General features: G+C 39.7%; 1 protein-coding gene across 1 annotated transcript in view; it reads left to right on the forward strand.

Moving 5' to 3' along the window:
* COLEC12 (collectin subfamily member 12) overlaps positions 1 to 16,131 on the forward strand; it is a 94,905-nt gene that overhangs the window by 60,998 nt on the left and 17,776 nt on the right. The window contains exon 3 of the mRNA XM_058810013.1: positions 14,705 to 14,827. Within this exon, the coding sequence (XP_058665996.1) occupies positions 14,705 to 14,827 (123 nt within the window). The remainder of the gene's footprint in view (positions 1 to 14,704; positions 14,828 to 16,131) is intronic.

Raw genomic sequence — 16,131 nt, forward strand, 5'->3', positions numbered from 1 at the left:
TTTTGTTTACACCATTCTCCCAAATACCCTGATGTTCACTTTCCTGTATGTGGTCCCAGCTTATCCTGTGACTCATCTGGCTTGAATGGCTGCCCTGTACTCATCATTATGTTTTAGTTATGCACTAAGCTTTGTGCTCCCTTGGGAAACCTGTAAGGTTTGTGTCTGCGACTGAGAGTGGCCAAAGAAGGATTTCCTGCAAAGCGTGCCATTTTCAGACAATCCAAAATATTATGGAGCAGCTAAGCAGTTTACTAACTAATGAAATAATGATTAAAAATTAAGTGCTCTTCTGTCCTCTGGCTTCTGTCCATGTACAGTAAAAATTTGACCTGAGTTTGCTCATGCACCTTGGCAGAACACTTAGAGGAAATTTCTGTGAGTTCATTTAAATTTCTTTAACAAAGCACTCAGTAAAACAAGGAGTGGAAGAGAGAAGAAGCTGCATAACATTGTACTACCCAATTTCTGCAGGAGTGTAACACTTTTTGCTGGGCATATCCTCTCTCATCTTTTGGCACAAGAACTACCAGAACATTTATCAAGCAGTTTAATCTATTTTAACTGTGCAACACAGTTCATCTAAAAATTTACAGACATTGATCTCACCAGTAAAAAATAGTATTCATATAGTAGGGTATGAAGAAACTGAATACATTAATTCTCCTTAAAAATATTTTTGGAGCTCTTAGTTTTAACAGCTTTGAGGTCTGTCTAAGCTATTTAAATAGAATGATGCATTGTTCAAATGAGATGGCAAACAAGATGCCATCTTTTCTTGTGGATCAGGAAAGAAGTGCAGAACAAGAGGAACATGAAAAGTAGTGAAAACTCTTAGTCTCTTAAGTGAAAAAGCTACAGCAAATATGTTCAAATAATTCTTCCTTTTGGAGACTGGAGTAAGATTCAAAGTATGAGGAGGTACAAAGTGTGCTTATCAAAGTCCATATTTCATTGAAAAATAAGGTTCTCCTCACACTGAGAACTCTGCTTTTTGTGATGTGTGCCTTTAGCTATAGTTTATGGTTTTCAACATTTCCGCCTCTGCTTTTCAGGAGGATATAGTTCAGCCATGGAAAAAATTTGTACTGGACTGAAACTTACTGTAGTAGGAACTAGCCAAGAAATAAATGTACCAAGTCAAATAAAACTGCGGAGAAACAGAATTTTTAGAAAATATTTTTACTCTTAATATGTGAAAATTATTCTTCAGCCTATTACATATAAACCTCAGAGCACTACTGGGACTTGGTGCCTGTGGATTCCAAAGACACAAGGAAGAGTTATTTTGTATTTTATTGGATTTTTCCTAAATAGGTTACAGTACCGTGTGTTAATTTTTTTAATGCAGAGCTTCCACTGAGCTGCCAATTTGGCTGCTTCACCTGCTCTTCTGTTTTATGCTTTTAGCTTGTCATGGAACAAAAACCATCTTCCAGCTCCCTGGCTGAGTGATACACCTGCACTGGTGGAAATTGCATGTAAGTCTGTGGAAGCCAGAGAGGTTGCACTTGTGTAACTGGAGCTGTGATAAGGAACAAGAGTGTTTAGTGCAGTTTAGTGCTAAAAACATTTGACACTTGCTTTGAATAAATAAATTACAGTGTCTCCACACTTAGTTGGAAAGGCTGTGGGTCAAGGGTGTGATGTATTTCTCTGCTGGAGTTCAAAAGAGCAGCTGCAGAGTATGGCATAAATAACAGCAGATATTGACCTCTTTGAGAGTGAAAAGGCAAGATATATTGACCCTGAAGTCAAATATTGACCCCAGATTTGTTTCAGTCTTTTTTTTTTCTCTTCAAGGACCAATAAATCTTGGTATTTGGCAAAAAAACCCCAAGAATGGAAATGCAAATTCAGGTTGGACACAAATATGATCAATTCTATTAGCTTTCTAAGTTCTTGCCATCTTTTACAGAAAGTACAGAAAGGGACTATTTTCTTTGTATTTTTAGTGGTATATCATATCAGAACAAGGAAACTGATTATTACAGCCATTATTTGAGAACTTCAGCATTCCTCAGAGAGTTAAAAGTGTGGTAAAGTTACAAGTCTAGAGGAACATCGGATTTAAGCAGATATGTAGGTTTGCAGTCCAAAAGTCTTTGGCATTAACTTCAGGCAGAATAATTTTTCAAAATGAGCTTAGACATCTTGACTGAGTTCACTCAGCTTCCTTCTTCCCTCCCCCCTGAATAGCTGTCCTCCGAAGTTTTAGTTACCTTGGGATTGCTTTCACTGAAACACAAGCTAATATTTGGGTTGGGGGTTTTTTATTGCACAGGGTTGGACCTTTCACAAGAACTTTTAATAATATATTTATGTGTCAACTAGGGAAAAAAACCCCAAGGTCTCTTTTACAATTTTTTGTCTGAATTAAAATTTGCCAATTCCCACTTGTAACTATAGTTTTATATTATGCCTTCTGCCTCTTAATTAAAGTGCTCTGGGATTTTCTCTCCATTAAAGAACACATATTTTATAGTGAAAAGTTCTAAGTTTTTCATTTAGTCTTTTGGGTAAGAAAATTATTTTGTTCAATTTAAGCCTTTTACTGTCAGCCTAAATCCCCTGATAAAGCTTGTAGCAATGAGCCTGAAATGCATGGTGAGATTTGAGTCTTACCAGACTGAAGACTAGCAAGTTGTACTTAAGTCTTGACTTAAGTCAGACTTTAAATCAAACTTAAAAGACTTGTAAGTCCTATGAGGCATGGCTGAGGGAGCTGGAGTTGTTTATCCTGGAGAAAAGGAGGCTCAGGAGTGACCTTATCGCTCTCTAAAACCACCTGAAAGTAGCTGGAGCCTGCTGGGGGTTGGCCTTTTCTGACTGGCAAGAAGTGACAGGAAAAGAAGACAAAGCCTCAAGATATGTCCCCTGCCAAGGAAGGTTTAGACTGGACATCAGGAGAAATTTCTACATGGAAAGGATTGTCAAGTATTGGAATGAACAGCCAAGGGAGGTGGTGGAGTCACCATCCCTGGAGGTCCTCAAGAAACAACTGGATGTGGCACTCAGTGCCATGGTGTAGGTGACAAAGTGGAGATGGTCAAAGGCTGGACTTAATGAATTTGGAGGTTTTTTCCAACCAAAATGATTCTGTGATTCTGAGATTCTTAGTGCTCCATCTGCAGATGTGGAATCTCAGGAGAGCCTGGCCTCATGGCAACAGCCTTCCCCTTGTACTGCTCTGAAGACAGGGATCCTAAAACTGCCAGGCTTTGTTAAATAATATTTTGCAAAGACTTGGTTCTCCATGATTTCATAAGCTATCAGGGAAAGGATTATAGCAAGGAATGTATGTTTCAGGAAGATGATTACTTTTGCAAGTATTATTATTGTTGTTGCTGTTGAAAGTGTAGCAAATTTTTCATGTTTAATGGATTTGTCAGCTTCTGTATTTTCGTGATTGCAGTAGTTTTCACCTCCTTACCACAGTGATTGCATTCACAGCAGGGTGGGTGCTATGTAGGCAGGTAATATGCTTGTTGTCTAATTGTTGGCTAATTCATTATCTTTCTGACTGCAGTGCTCTGGATGTCCTTCTGCAGGGCTTTTCCTCACTTGTAACAAGCGGATTTAATGCATCATTTCCCAGCATTTGTCAAGAAAGTGCAGATTTGCTTGGTGTTTTATTAGGAGGGAAAACACAAATTCTGTTCAACCACGCCCCCACCTCTGTACAGAAAATTTCTTGTAGTAGTTCACAGAATAAAAATTTCCTCTCTAGATAAGAGTGAATATTAACCAGGGAAAAATCCCAGAAATTGTGATGATATTAGGTGGAAAAAATCCATTTATCAGGGCTGTTTGTTCCTTTCATTGCGCAGTCATTACACATTGGCACAAGCGTTTTAAAAAACTGTTCTGGTTGCCTGAGGAATTCATTCTAAGTCTGCTTTTTATCCAGGAAATTGGATGCTAGTGAGGTGTGAATGAACCAGGGTTAGGGAGACCTCAGAGGTCGGAGAATCTACAGGACACAAGGAGACAGGAGAGGGGGAAAGGGAAGAACAGAGAGAGAAAACTGAAAGATGGGAGCTGCATTGAGAAATAATCATTCCTTAACTTAGAGATCCAGCTTCACAGGGGAAAACTTCCACTTTGAAAATATAAGATTCTGGAAAAGGAGGCAGAGGGGGAGGTTGGTTATATTGGAGGGTGGAAACAAGATTTATTGTGTCTGCCATCAAGCCTGCAATATTTCTGTAGAAAAAGCTCTACCTTTAGAAAGTGGTTTTAGAAGGGCAGTGAGGTGGAAAATAAATCCAGGCCCTGACAGCTCCTCTCCTTTGGAGGTGATTTAATGCAGAGTCTCAATTCAGCTGAGGGGAGTAAGGCAGCACACTTGTAGAGGAACAGTGCTTATACCTCGACATAATTTCTCTCCTGTAGTTGAGCATGTAGCCTCAGGAGATTAGGAATGAATTTACAGCCAGTGGATTTGTGACCATGAGCTATGTTCAGTGCAGTGCCTATGGGGATCCTTTCTTCTCAATTCAGTATTGGTACCTTAGCCAAGGATTCTGGATATCGCAGGGAAAAGGCTAATCAGAAGTGGCAATTTGCATAATTAAAAGAGTAGAGCAGGCTTCTTTATACCTACTGTTTTCTGAACTCACTTTTTTTTTTTTTTTTTTTTTTTGGTCCTACTGCATTCTTCCTTGTGGCCCTCTTCATTTTTGGGGTCACCTTCCAAGTAACAGTTCTATGAAACTGCTAAGTACCCAGCATGGACAGAAAAACTTTTACCTCTTCTTTTTTCATGCACATGAATCTTTTAAATTTCAAATAATGTCCTCAGAGAAACTTTTCATTTGGAAAAGAGGTGATTTTTATATTAGAATTGTCCTTAAAGAAGGCAACAGGACCATTACCACTAAATCCAGAAAAGAGTGTATAAAGGTATATATATTAATTTGAGGCATCATATCTTGGTTAATTTTTTTCAATCCTGTTAATGTCAGCATTTATTGCAACATTTCAGATGGAACATAACAAAACCTGTAGTTACAGATACATCTGCAGGTTAGATTTTCTGGGTATACTTGTTCAGTCTCAGGCAACAATTTTTTCCCCGCTGAAAACCTCATCAAAAGTATATCTGCATTTTTCCCTAACAGAAAAATGTAAATATGGGTTTTATGCTATCAAATATGGTTGAAACTCTGTTTTGTTCAGTTCCACCAGGTAGTAGATGAGAGAAAAAATCCTGATGAGGAGGGCATGCTGGTTGTTCTTCTGACTACTGAGTGAAAATTGGTTTAGATTCGTATGAGCTACAAGAGTTTAAAACACACTTTGCTATAACACATGGTATTTTACAATGCTCTTAAATGAATGACCTGCCTCAGCCATGTCAGGGGTGCGTGTGTGCACAGAAACTTACATGGAACAGATGGCTGCCAAATACTTCCACTTAACTTGTGAAGGCACATAAAAAATTTAATTTCTGTAGTTAAATGGAATAGCTTTTGTGGCAACATCAGTGGATACAGATCTGTTGCTTTGTTGTGCATGGCTGGAGTTCCCATTGTTTCTTGTTCTTTATAACAGTGATCCAATGTTTTTAGCATTGCCCTTAAATTTAGAAGTTGCAGAACTGGTAAAAGAACAGGTGGAAGCTTTCTGTGAAGAGCATCATCTTTGCATCTGTGCCCTGGATGTCTTCATCATGTCCTTGGTGAGTGGCCCTGCAGCACAGGTGGCACTGCCATGGTTTTGGTACCTACCACACCCAGCCATAGAGGGGATCATGTTGCCCCCCTCAAGAAATGTATTAAAAGCCACAAAGCGCGGAATTAACCACTTTTCTGCCTACCATTTAGCACCATTACTAGGGTCACTAACACCTAAATACTGTGTTATAAAATTAGATAATTTTAAGGAAAATACACACTTTGGGTGTATATTATATGTTACTTCTTTTCATCTTTCAGTTGAATGTAAATTGAATTAGGGTGGAAAATCAGTTACATTAGTCATCAAATTATTTAATCTTAATTAGGATCTATATTTCATTAGGAAGCATATTTATTTCAGAATGGAAGGCTTGGACTTTGGCAAAAATGGCATTACTGTGCCATCTGGCACAACTCTGAGGGAGGGATCCCATCCTTGACTTTACTAATGCTTTGTTACCTCTGGTTTTATTTAAATCATTGAATGGAATATCTTCAGGTTGTCTTAGGAAACTGCTTCACAAACAAAAAACCTGGCTTTGATCTCCTTATAGGTCTGGCTATATTTCTTCTTGCCAGTCAGTCTACATTCTCCTGTATTGAGACAGAGTTTGAGAGAGGCTCTTTATTGTCATGTATCATGGCTGTCTTGCCTGTCATTGAACAGGTCTTTAATTCATACATAATTTTTATCTTCCTTTAACTGTTCTAGTTTTTCTCTCATCTTTTGAACAGCCTAATTAGATTTCTGGGTTTAGTTCCAGAGACATGCACTGAGTGATCCGTTACTTGATTTTCTGTAACTGAGGACAGACACATCTCTCTTATTCCAGACAGTTATTTAAAAGCACCAGCACTTTCTGAGGTTTGTTCTGGTTTGAGTTTGTCTTTAAATCTAATAGCCTGAGGGATGCTGGACCCTCTGCTGGTGTGATATTCTTACCACATTGTTATGGCTGGACCTTAAGCTATTGCAAATCCGTGATTTTTCATAAAATTTACCACACTGGTTCTTCAGCTCTGTTTGTAATATTTGCCTAACATACAGTTCGGATACGCAGCAGTCTTTGCTTACCCTGTGTTGTGGTTGGGCTTTTTGTATCCTTTCAATTAAAATATTTAGTGTTTAATCACAGTAGGACATTGTTTGGTAATACTATATAATTAAATGGTGGTGGTTGTTGAAGTGTATAATTAGGATTTCTGACAATTCATTGTGATTCTCTGGACTGCTGCAAAGAAGAACAAAGCCAGAGAGAAAATGCTGCCTGGGTTATATAAATAAGTGAGAGATGATGGTCAGGCTGAAAATGAGGGTTCTCCCCTCCTTTAATGAAAGGGTTTGTGTACATTACATAGAATAAAGTATTTCTTAGGCTGAAAGCTTTCCAGAGATAATAGTGTTGGCCCTCTGAGACTCTTTGTTATGTCAGATGTGGGATTCTGATTTATGGGAAGTGGCCGCTGCCTCCAACAGGCTCAGTCTGCTGTGTGGAGGAGAATTTGCTTGATGGCCCCTTTGTGCAGAGCTTTGGGCTGCAGTGTGCTGATCATTAAGGGCTGGGTTTTCCCAAAGTGTCCCAGAGAAGGAAATCCCTCATGTTTACTGAAATACCCTGGGCTTTTGGGAAAAATGCACCCCTTCCACTTCAGGGGGTGCAGGGACAGGGTGAGCCCTGCCAGCCCCAGCCCCAGCATTGCACCCTCAGTGTTGAGAGTTCCTCTGAAGAGGTGGAATTATGAAAGTCCTGGTGGAGTCTTTGATTCTCTTAAGCATTAATGAACAACTCCTCCCCACTTCTATTTTTTAGGAGTCTGGGAATCTGTTCTCCTAGAATGCAAGCTGAAAGTCCCACATAATTACATAGCTACAAGAATCATAGAACAGTTTGGGTTGCAAGGGACCCTAAAAGTTAGTCATCTAGTCCAAATGCTCTGCCGTGATCAAGGACATGTTCATCAAGATCAGTTTGCTCAGAGCCCTGCTCACCCTGACCTTGAATGTTACCAGGGATGGGGTATCTATCACCTCTATGAGCAACCTGTTCCTGTTTCACCACACTCATTGTAAAAATCTTCATTTTATTTAATCTGAATCTACCTTCTTTTGGTTTAAAGCCATTTCCTCTTGTTAGGACACGAAGCCTGCTAAAAAGTTTGTCCTCATCTTTCTTAGCAGCCCCCTTTAAGTACTGAAAGGCCACAATAAAGTTCCTTTGAAGCCTTCTCTTCTCCAGGTTGAACTCAGTCCCAACTCAGTCATCCTGTCTTCATAGAAGAGATGCTCCAGCACTTCTGATCTTCATGTTCCTCCCCTGGACCCACCCCAGCAGGTCCATGTCTTTTCTGTGCTGGGGACCCCAGAACTGTACACAGGTGGGGTCTCACCAGAGCAGAATAGAAGGGCAGATTGCGTCCTTCCTCTGCTGGCCACACTGCTTTTGACACAGCCCAGGATATGTTTGGCTTTCTGGGCTGCAAGAGCACATTGCCAACCCATGTCCAGCTTTTGTACACCAGCATCCCCAAGTCCTTCTTGGCAGTGCTGCTCTTGATCTGTTCATGCCCCAACCTATAGTGATACCAGGGATTGCCCCAACCTTGTACTTGGAAAGAAAGGGGCACCAGGTGAATAGGAAATCTCAAATGTGAAGTTCAGGATATAATCATAGGAACTGGTACCACTGTCTGTGGCAGGGATTGTACAGCCTCACAAGGCACAAATTCTCAGACCGGGCTTTTGAGGTGTGCTTTCTTCTCTCCAGAGGTTATTGGCACAGCTGCCAGCTGTGTAGCAGGGCAATCAGATTATGCTGAATGCTGTAGAAACCTGTGGAGATGGAGTGGTTTGGGTTGGGTCCATTTATTTATTCATTTTGGAAGAAAGAAGCTCTGTGTCTTGCAGTGTTTACTTGGAATATAGAGTGGCTGTTTCAGCCTGTGTCTTGCTGCCATGCTTCATAATTTTCCACCTGGCATAGGAAAACTGGCACGAGTTAGGTGGGTACATACCCACTGCTTGGATTTCAAGTTTAGCTGCTTTAATTGCTTCCTAATAAATAACCAGAAACTTTTTCAAAGCAAGCATGCTTGCATTTATCCCTATTTGATTATAAAACCAGAAGCAAAACTAGCAAATTCCGGAACAAATGACAGCATGTTTGTGCTAGATATTTTTTCCAATGGCATTGTAAAAATCTGATGATTAAGTTAAGCAGGCTGTTGCAATCCACCTGGCCACAAGCCAGCACTGCACTATTTGGGTGAGCAGGACCACTGCCATTGTGGAGACAGGGCTTGCCAAAACTGTGGAACGGGAGGAGGTGTGGATCTTTACACATTAGCTAGGAAATATATAGGACATCTATTTACATGTAGCTCAAATTACAGCATTTACAGTGTGAGAATAGACTCTAAACTGAAGAAATTAGTTTTATCTCAAAGGAATAATTTTAAAAGGCATGAAGCAGTTTCAATTTTTGCCGTTATAAAGAACAATTGTTTTCTGAAGTAGGCCAGCATATGGAACTATCAAACCATCAGTTTTGTTCACTCCAACAAAACCATTCCTGAAGGATCACGGGAATTGTTTTTGTGAGGGGTAGGTTAATAACCTGTGACACAGTACAAAAGAGAAGACAAAAATCTCACTGTGAATTTTGTGGCTGGCTGGATCCCATAGTCTCAAACCTATACAAAGTTATTATTGTCAAAGATGCTGTTGCCTGCTTTTTCTTAGTGTGCTGATATAATATGCTGGGGTTTTATCATTACCAAAGCTTCTCTGTAAAAAAAATACACTCATTTTTCCATATATTTGAACATAATTATGTTTATGTGTATGTAAATATGAAAACACTTATATGCCTGAACTTAAAATCCTCTCTGTCCTGTGAGACAAACTTCCTTTCATAATTGCTAGTCATGCATATTAGTAAACACCTACCATTTTACACTTGGGTGCCTGAATTTAAGCACTTTAAACCAGGTTTTTCAAAACATTTAGGTATGTAAACCTAGAGATGGATTCCTCATGGGATCACCTACTTTTTGCTATGAGATAGACACCACTGGGAGCATGTTGCAACTCTGCAACGTTAATTACGTCTCAGTATTTGACTCCTAGTTACACACTGAAGCACAGAATGGTTCATGCTGGAAGGTAACCCAAAATCATGTAGTTTCTGCCTCCCTGCCATGAGCAGTGCCACCTTCTAGGGCAGGAGTCCTGAATTAGAAGTATATAGTTTGCTCAGGTCCCTTTAAATATAGGTATTAGATCCACTGCTGTTTTGAAAACATTGACTTTGAGAAAACAATCATTTGAAGGCTGCAAAGTAGGCTTGCAGTCTTCCTTTTGTTATCTCTTTTCAGTGAATCACACAGGGGAAGCCCCCTCCGAACTAATGTATTTTCATTTCCTGCACTGCATTTCTTTATCTTATCATTATTATTCTCATTTCTTGTCGGGGTTATGAAGGAAACCTTGCATCTTTGTCAAAATTGATTTGCTAGCAGAAATATTATGAGGCCACTTATGATCCTGCAGCCAGAGCCAAGAAAAGAGCAGAGAGGCAAATACTTGTAAGAGAATTATTCAGAAAATTTTTTAAAAAGTGTGTGCATGTCTTATTCCAGTGTTCAAAGATGTGCTCCTGAAGTGTAATACAGTTGAGGAGTCAGGTATTTTGTAAGGTGGTTACAAAGAGCAAAGCTATCTAGTGTCTCATTGAAACCATGGAACAAAACAACAACAACAACAACAACAACAAAAATCCCCCAAACAAATAAAACCCAAAAAACCCAGGTCCTCCTTCAGCAAAACCTCTTCTTGGAGCCCAAAAGGAATCTGCAGATGTATACCCCCTGCGTGAGAACAAAGTCTTCAGTCCCTGGAATGCAATGCTATAAAAACAAATACTACAAAGCCTGGTAACAGGGGGATGTCTCACTTGCATATTTTTTTGTGAGCATTTTGGTTTGCAGAGAAGGGGGTCCCCAAAGCATGTGAGCCAGCAGGATCTCTTTGTACTAGGTTGCTGTCTGTTTGGCCAGATGTCTTCCCAACAGTGAGGCAGAAAAACCAGAGCTCTTATTAAAATAAGTCAGAGAAAGGAATGGAAAAAAGCATATGTCCAGTGAAACGAGGCACATTGTGTCCCATCTGATATTTATTAAACATTGATCAAATCAGCAGTGAGAAATGCACGTCATGCGGAAGTGACCCCAGCTCCCTTGGTTTGGAAGGCAGTGACAAATGTCTGGGAGCAGAGCAGCATTGAAAACACGTGTGCAGGACACAGAGAGGAGTGTGCTGCACTAGGAGCATCACTAACAGATGGAGAAGAGCTCACTTGAGCTGAGAACGCCCTTTTGCAGGTTTACATTTGTTCTGTCAATGGGATGTGTGTGTAGGGCCTTTCCCTTTCCATTTAGTCTGCAGCTTTCTAGATGGAATGTGATACGTCTCCTGGAAGAATTCTGCATTTTTATCTGTCAGTCATAACAGCAAGCAGTCTAGTGGATAAAACTGGGGAACTTCTGCCAAATAAAAGCCCAAGCATGGGATCCTTCAAGGCTCAACTCACAGCTTTTGTGGTAAACCTGCATGATGTTATGCTAGCCTGCTGGGTTTTGTGTAATCACAGTAAGCATTTTTAATTGACTCACATTTGTTGTTGCTTAATATTTTGGCTATTACATCTTTTGAGAACCACCTTTGAATAAAAATGTGTCTTCACAACATGAACTAAATGCATCTCCTATATCAAAACAATCTTATTTGGGCATGATTCTTAAGTGAGGTAGTGGGGATAAAAAATAGGGCAAGCTGAAGTCAGGGTGTGTGCTTGGGAATTTGGGGAGGTCTGATTATACTGGAGTTCATCCCTACTCAGAGAGGGTTGCATTCATGGCTTTTGCATGTAGCCTGATGTATTTAATTGCTCAGAAAGACATCAGAATGAGTCTTCCAAATCTCTTCTTCAAGGGGTACCTATATATGGTATTTTTGCGGTAGTTTTTATGTTTAGTAAACTAGCAGCAGAGTTAAGCACTACATGTTTGTAATAAAGAGCAAATATAATTTATCTGAAAGACTTTACTGTATCCCAGGTAAAAGAAAACAAAAGACCCTGTTATAGCTCCCTGGCTTTTCACTCCAGCCCTGGACCTGGGTCATGTTAGATGAGGGTAGCAGGGGTTCATTGGCAATCAGAAGTAGTTTTAGGCTGACAGGCAGAAAGCCCCAGTAAGGAATGCAGTGCAGAGTTCCAGGCCAGTTAGTTAATGGAATCACTCCAGCCTGTATGATTGTTTAAGTATGATGTGCCTGTGTTATTGATACCAACCGTGCTGGGCTGTAAAAGGATGGAGAGGTCTGGCTTTTGTTGTGGTGCTGTTCTGGTGTCAGTTTGAAACACACAGAAACAAAAAGTTATGAAAAGCTGAAGTGCTGTTTTATTGAACCAGAGGTAGAGTGGGTTGAGACAAGTGAAACTGGATCCCTGTGAAGCACTGGAACATAGATGATGCTTGATGCTGAACTGCAATACACCCAGTGACATCGGTGAAGTTTCAGCTCATTACACTACCCAGGAAGCCGGAGTACAATGACAGAAAGCAGGTCATGTCATAAAATGAGTCATCTGACTATGAGACACTTATCAAGTGAAACTTTTCATTGGCAATTGCTGCCAAAGGCTTTGTTTTTACTTCTGCCTTTCTCTGTGTTTTGTACCTCTGCAGTCCATCATTTTTCCCAGATTAGGATCTAGGCCTGCTTCAATTAACATTAAAATAAGGAGGATCAAGCTTTCTGTTTGTCTGTGTATTTAGAAAGTGAATGTGATGTGAGTTTTGCCCCAAACTTGTTTTTGGATATGTGGACTCTTAAAGACAACTAGATTGGAATTTTAAATCCTTCCATGAGAAGGTGCCTTGCATTTAGGGCACAGGGGTTCAATGAGCCCATTAGTACTGGCTAAGACCAGCAATTTGGTTCTCCAGACACTACCAAGTTCCCACTGTGAGGTCATTTCAGTCTCTAAATACCTATTGCAAACCTTTAGAAAACTGCACTTTCCCTTTCCTGCTTTTTCAGCAGTTAGAGCTTCCTCACTGGCAAACTCCTTGAGACCAAAGCAAGCAAGTCAGCCCATGCATCAGGATCCATAAGCAAACCTGACTACTGAAATATGGACCCTTCACCTTTTCTTTTGTGGTGCAGGAGTTACCCCCCTTCCAAATCCAAGTCACCAATAAGTGGGCTATGGAGCTGCCTGTCTCTGTGCCAGCTCCCTCCCTTCTCACCCCACACACAGAAGAGAAGCCTTAACCCTCTGGAATTTCTGTTCTTGAGTTTATGCTTACAAGCCTTTGTCTCATTTTCCCATAATGTTCCTGAAAAAAGAACCAGATGTTCCCAGCTGGTCTTATGCCTAAGCCACAAGGAGCCCAAATCATGGCATCACTTTCATCACATGGCAACAGAATGTGATGTCACACCCGAAAAGTTTAGAAAAAACATGTGATGATGTAATGTGGAAAAGACCTGAAAAAGATGCATTTCCACCTTAACCACAGCGAGTATATATGTGCAGAGAAGATTGAAGAAAATGCCTTGTCAAATAAATTTGTGTAAATCCTCTTCCTCAGTTGCTCCAATATGGTAATCCTTCCTTCTTCAAGTACCTTAGCTTTAAAGGAAGCCATTGGAAAATGTCATTGGAGAGAGAAATGCAGTTGACCTAACTCATTATGTTGGTCACCCATCCTTCTTGAACCCAGGGGAAGTGGCCTGTGCTTTTCTCTTAAAAAAAAAAAAAAAAAAAAAAAAAAAGAAAAAGAAAAAACCACTCTGTAGAAGGTTATGAGTTTGGAAAAGTAAAATCATCTGTGTGTTAGGCCTTGGGGGAAATAAAAGTTATTCATAAAAAGCTGCAGAGCAAGTTTTGATTAGTTAAGTAATCTGGTACATAGAATTTATTAGAGCTTAAAGCTTTCCTGTGGGACTCCCCTAATAGTACACAAATAGAGTGAATATCAAAGAAATGCATTTTCTGACAGACACAGAACGTTAGGTTAATCCTGGCCTGCTTAGTGCACCTTGGAAAGATGGATAAATCCCGTCTGTTTCTTCCAGCACATCGCTCCAGTTTTCAGGTTTTTACACATTTGTGCTTCTGATTAATAACCCATGCTCCCAACACTCTTGAGCTATTCCCAAGGACCACAAAAGAGGAAAATAGGAAAATTGCTTCCATAATAGACTCAAAGATACCAAGCTGTTCTGGAAAAAAGTTTAAATATAGACTAGTATAGCTCTGTTTTCTTTCATCAGTTTGAGGCCATTTTTCTTAACTTGTCCACAAAGAGAAATTCACCAGCACTTTTTCTGTGGATGAACAGATCACTGTATCAGTAAAGCATCTCTTCTTTCTGTGGAAATAGTGTTCTCCAAAACCCCCCAAAAATATGCAAGAAGTCTCATTGTGGAAAGAAAGTGTTTGCATGGTAACTGTCTGTGGTGATTGTCACAAAGCAGAACTACTCCTACCAGTCTTTCACAATGCTCTTTTTTTCCTGTGGTTTTTTTCTGCCAGAACATTTATTGTGTCCTATTGCCCCCATAGGGATACCTAATGCTAAGAAAGAGCTGCTGCAGTGTGATGCCTGACAGAGGAGATGCTAATAAAGGTTTTATTTCCAAAACTCACCAGAATCTTGTTAGCACAATCAGAAAATAGCCACCTTCACAGGAAAGCCAGAGGTTGTCCAGTGAAGCAGAACCTACTTTTCTTACACATGCTAAAATCCCAAAGTGATTGTTTCACAGAGCAGATCTTCTAACCACTGTGATTTTTTATCCTGGCAGCACAGGCAAATAGGTACCCCATATGTAAACATCACCTGCTGATATAAATAATTTGCTCTTTAGAAAACAGAGGAAAGGAGATGAGGAGAGAAACCCAGCAATGTGTTCTTTGCCATTGTTTTAAATTTCTTTAAATTTTCTGTTGCAGGTATTCAGGAGGGGAGCCAATGTACCAAGTGTAAAAATAACTGGGCACTGAAGTTCTCCATCATCTTATTATACATTTTGTGTGCCCTGTTAACAATCACAGTAGCCATTCTGGGATACAAAGGTATGTATGCATTGAGGCCAACATTTCACTTTCAGACAAGTGTCCAAACACGTTGTCACTTATTAGCTAGCCAGGCAATTTGTCACATTTTAGCCTAAATATCAGTACTTGGGCAGTGTTGGCTTTTTGTATGTACATAACAACAAACTGCAACATTAGAATTTGACTTTCAAATAACTATGAATTTTTGAAACCAGATTAGACATTTGAAAGGGAAGTTGAAACAAAATGATCATTCCTCCACCAAGAAGGAGTACCGGAAGACACAAAGCTGTGTAATATGTGCAACAGCCAGGAATATCTTACTAATATAATATTTATCACAGGAACAAAATGTAGTATAAATATTAATTTGAAATATCTAGAAAAAGAAAAATTAAACCAGGAGGTACCAGTGTATTGACTATTCACAATAATTGTGATGAACAAAGACACTTAGATGCTTTTAACAGTAATTTCAAAGATTCTGGTAGTTGAGCAACCCAGTAATGGAGAGAATTTCATTTATGCAAGTCATTGGTTGGGCACACTGGGAAACATGGCTTAAAATTCCCATAAATCCTTATCACGAATTAACTGCAGCCACTTGGGCATTTATAAAAATGTTTTGATGTAAACACCTGCTTACTGTGCAGTTACATCTATAATAAGTTAAATAAATAAGATGTGAATTTCTGGCATGGAAAGGAAAGTGAACAACATCATTGTGAGCATTATAACAGGGCTTCACAGCTTGTTGCAGAGAAAACCAAGCTAGTTCTAAATTACCTGTCTGAGCATGGCTCTGAGAGTAGCTCCAAAACCCCTCCAAGGAGCTGAGTAAATATTCATGTGATTAGCATGCAGCATGTCCTGTGCTGCCAACAGCTGCACTCATAGCAGAGCTGACATCACCTCTGGTCCTTTGCCAGGGAAAGAAAAGGAAATTGTAGAAATAGAAAGGATAAATAATTATTTAAGAGGATTTGGCACAGTTTTGAGTGGGAGAAAATTAAAACTGTTTTGTTTAGATGGAAGATTTATCCAGGGAAAAGAGAGAATGTGAGGAACAGATAGAGAGACTTAGGTAATCTTGTTTCATGATAAACCAGACAAAAGGTGGCAAATTAACATCAAATGTAAAAAAAAAAAAAATGCAGTACATCTATGTGGATACATCTCCTGAAGTAACTGGTCTCTGGAAGTCAGATTTTGAGGGACAAAAAGCCTTCCAGGATTCAAAAATTTATTATTGATCTAAGATGATTTGGTCAAATGGATTAGGGGAGGCCTTTTGCAGATATAAATCTGCAGAAATCTGCTTA

Source organism: Ammospiza caudacuta, chromosome 1, assembly GCF_027887145.1.
Source record: "Ammospiza caudacuta isolate bAmmCau1 chromosome 1, bAmmCau1.pri, whole genome shotgun sequence".
In the NCBI taxonomy this organism is placed as follows: Eukaryota; Metazoa; Chordata; class Aves; order Passeriformes; family Passerellidae; genus Ammospiza; species Ammospiza caudacuta.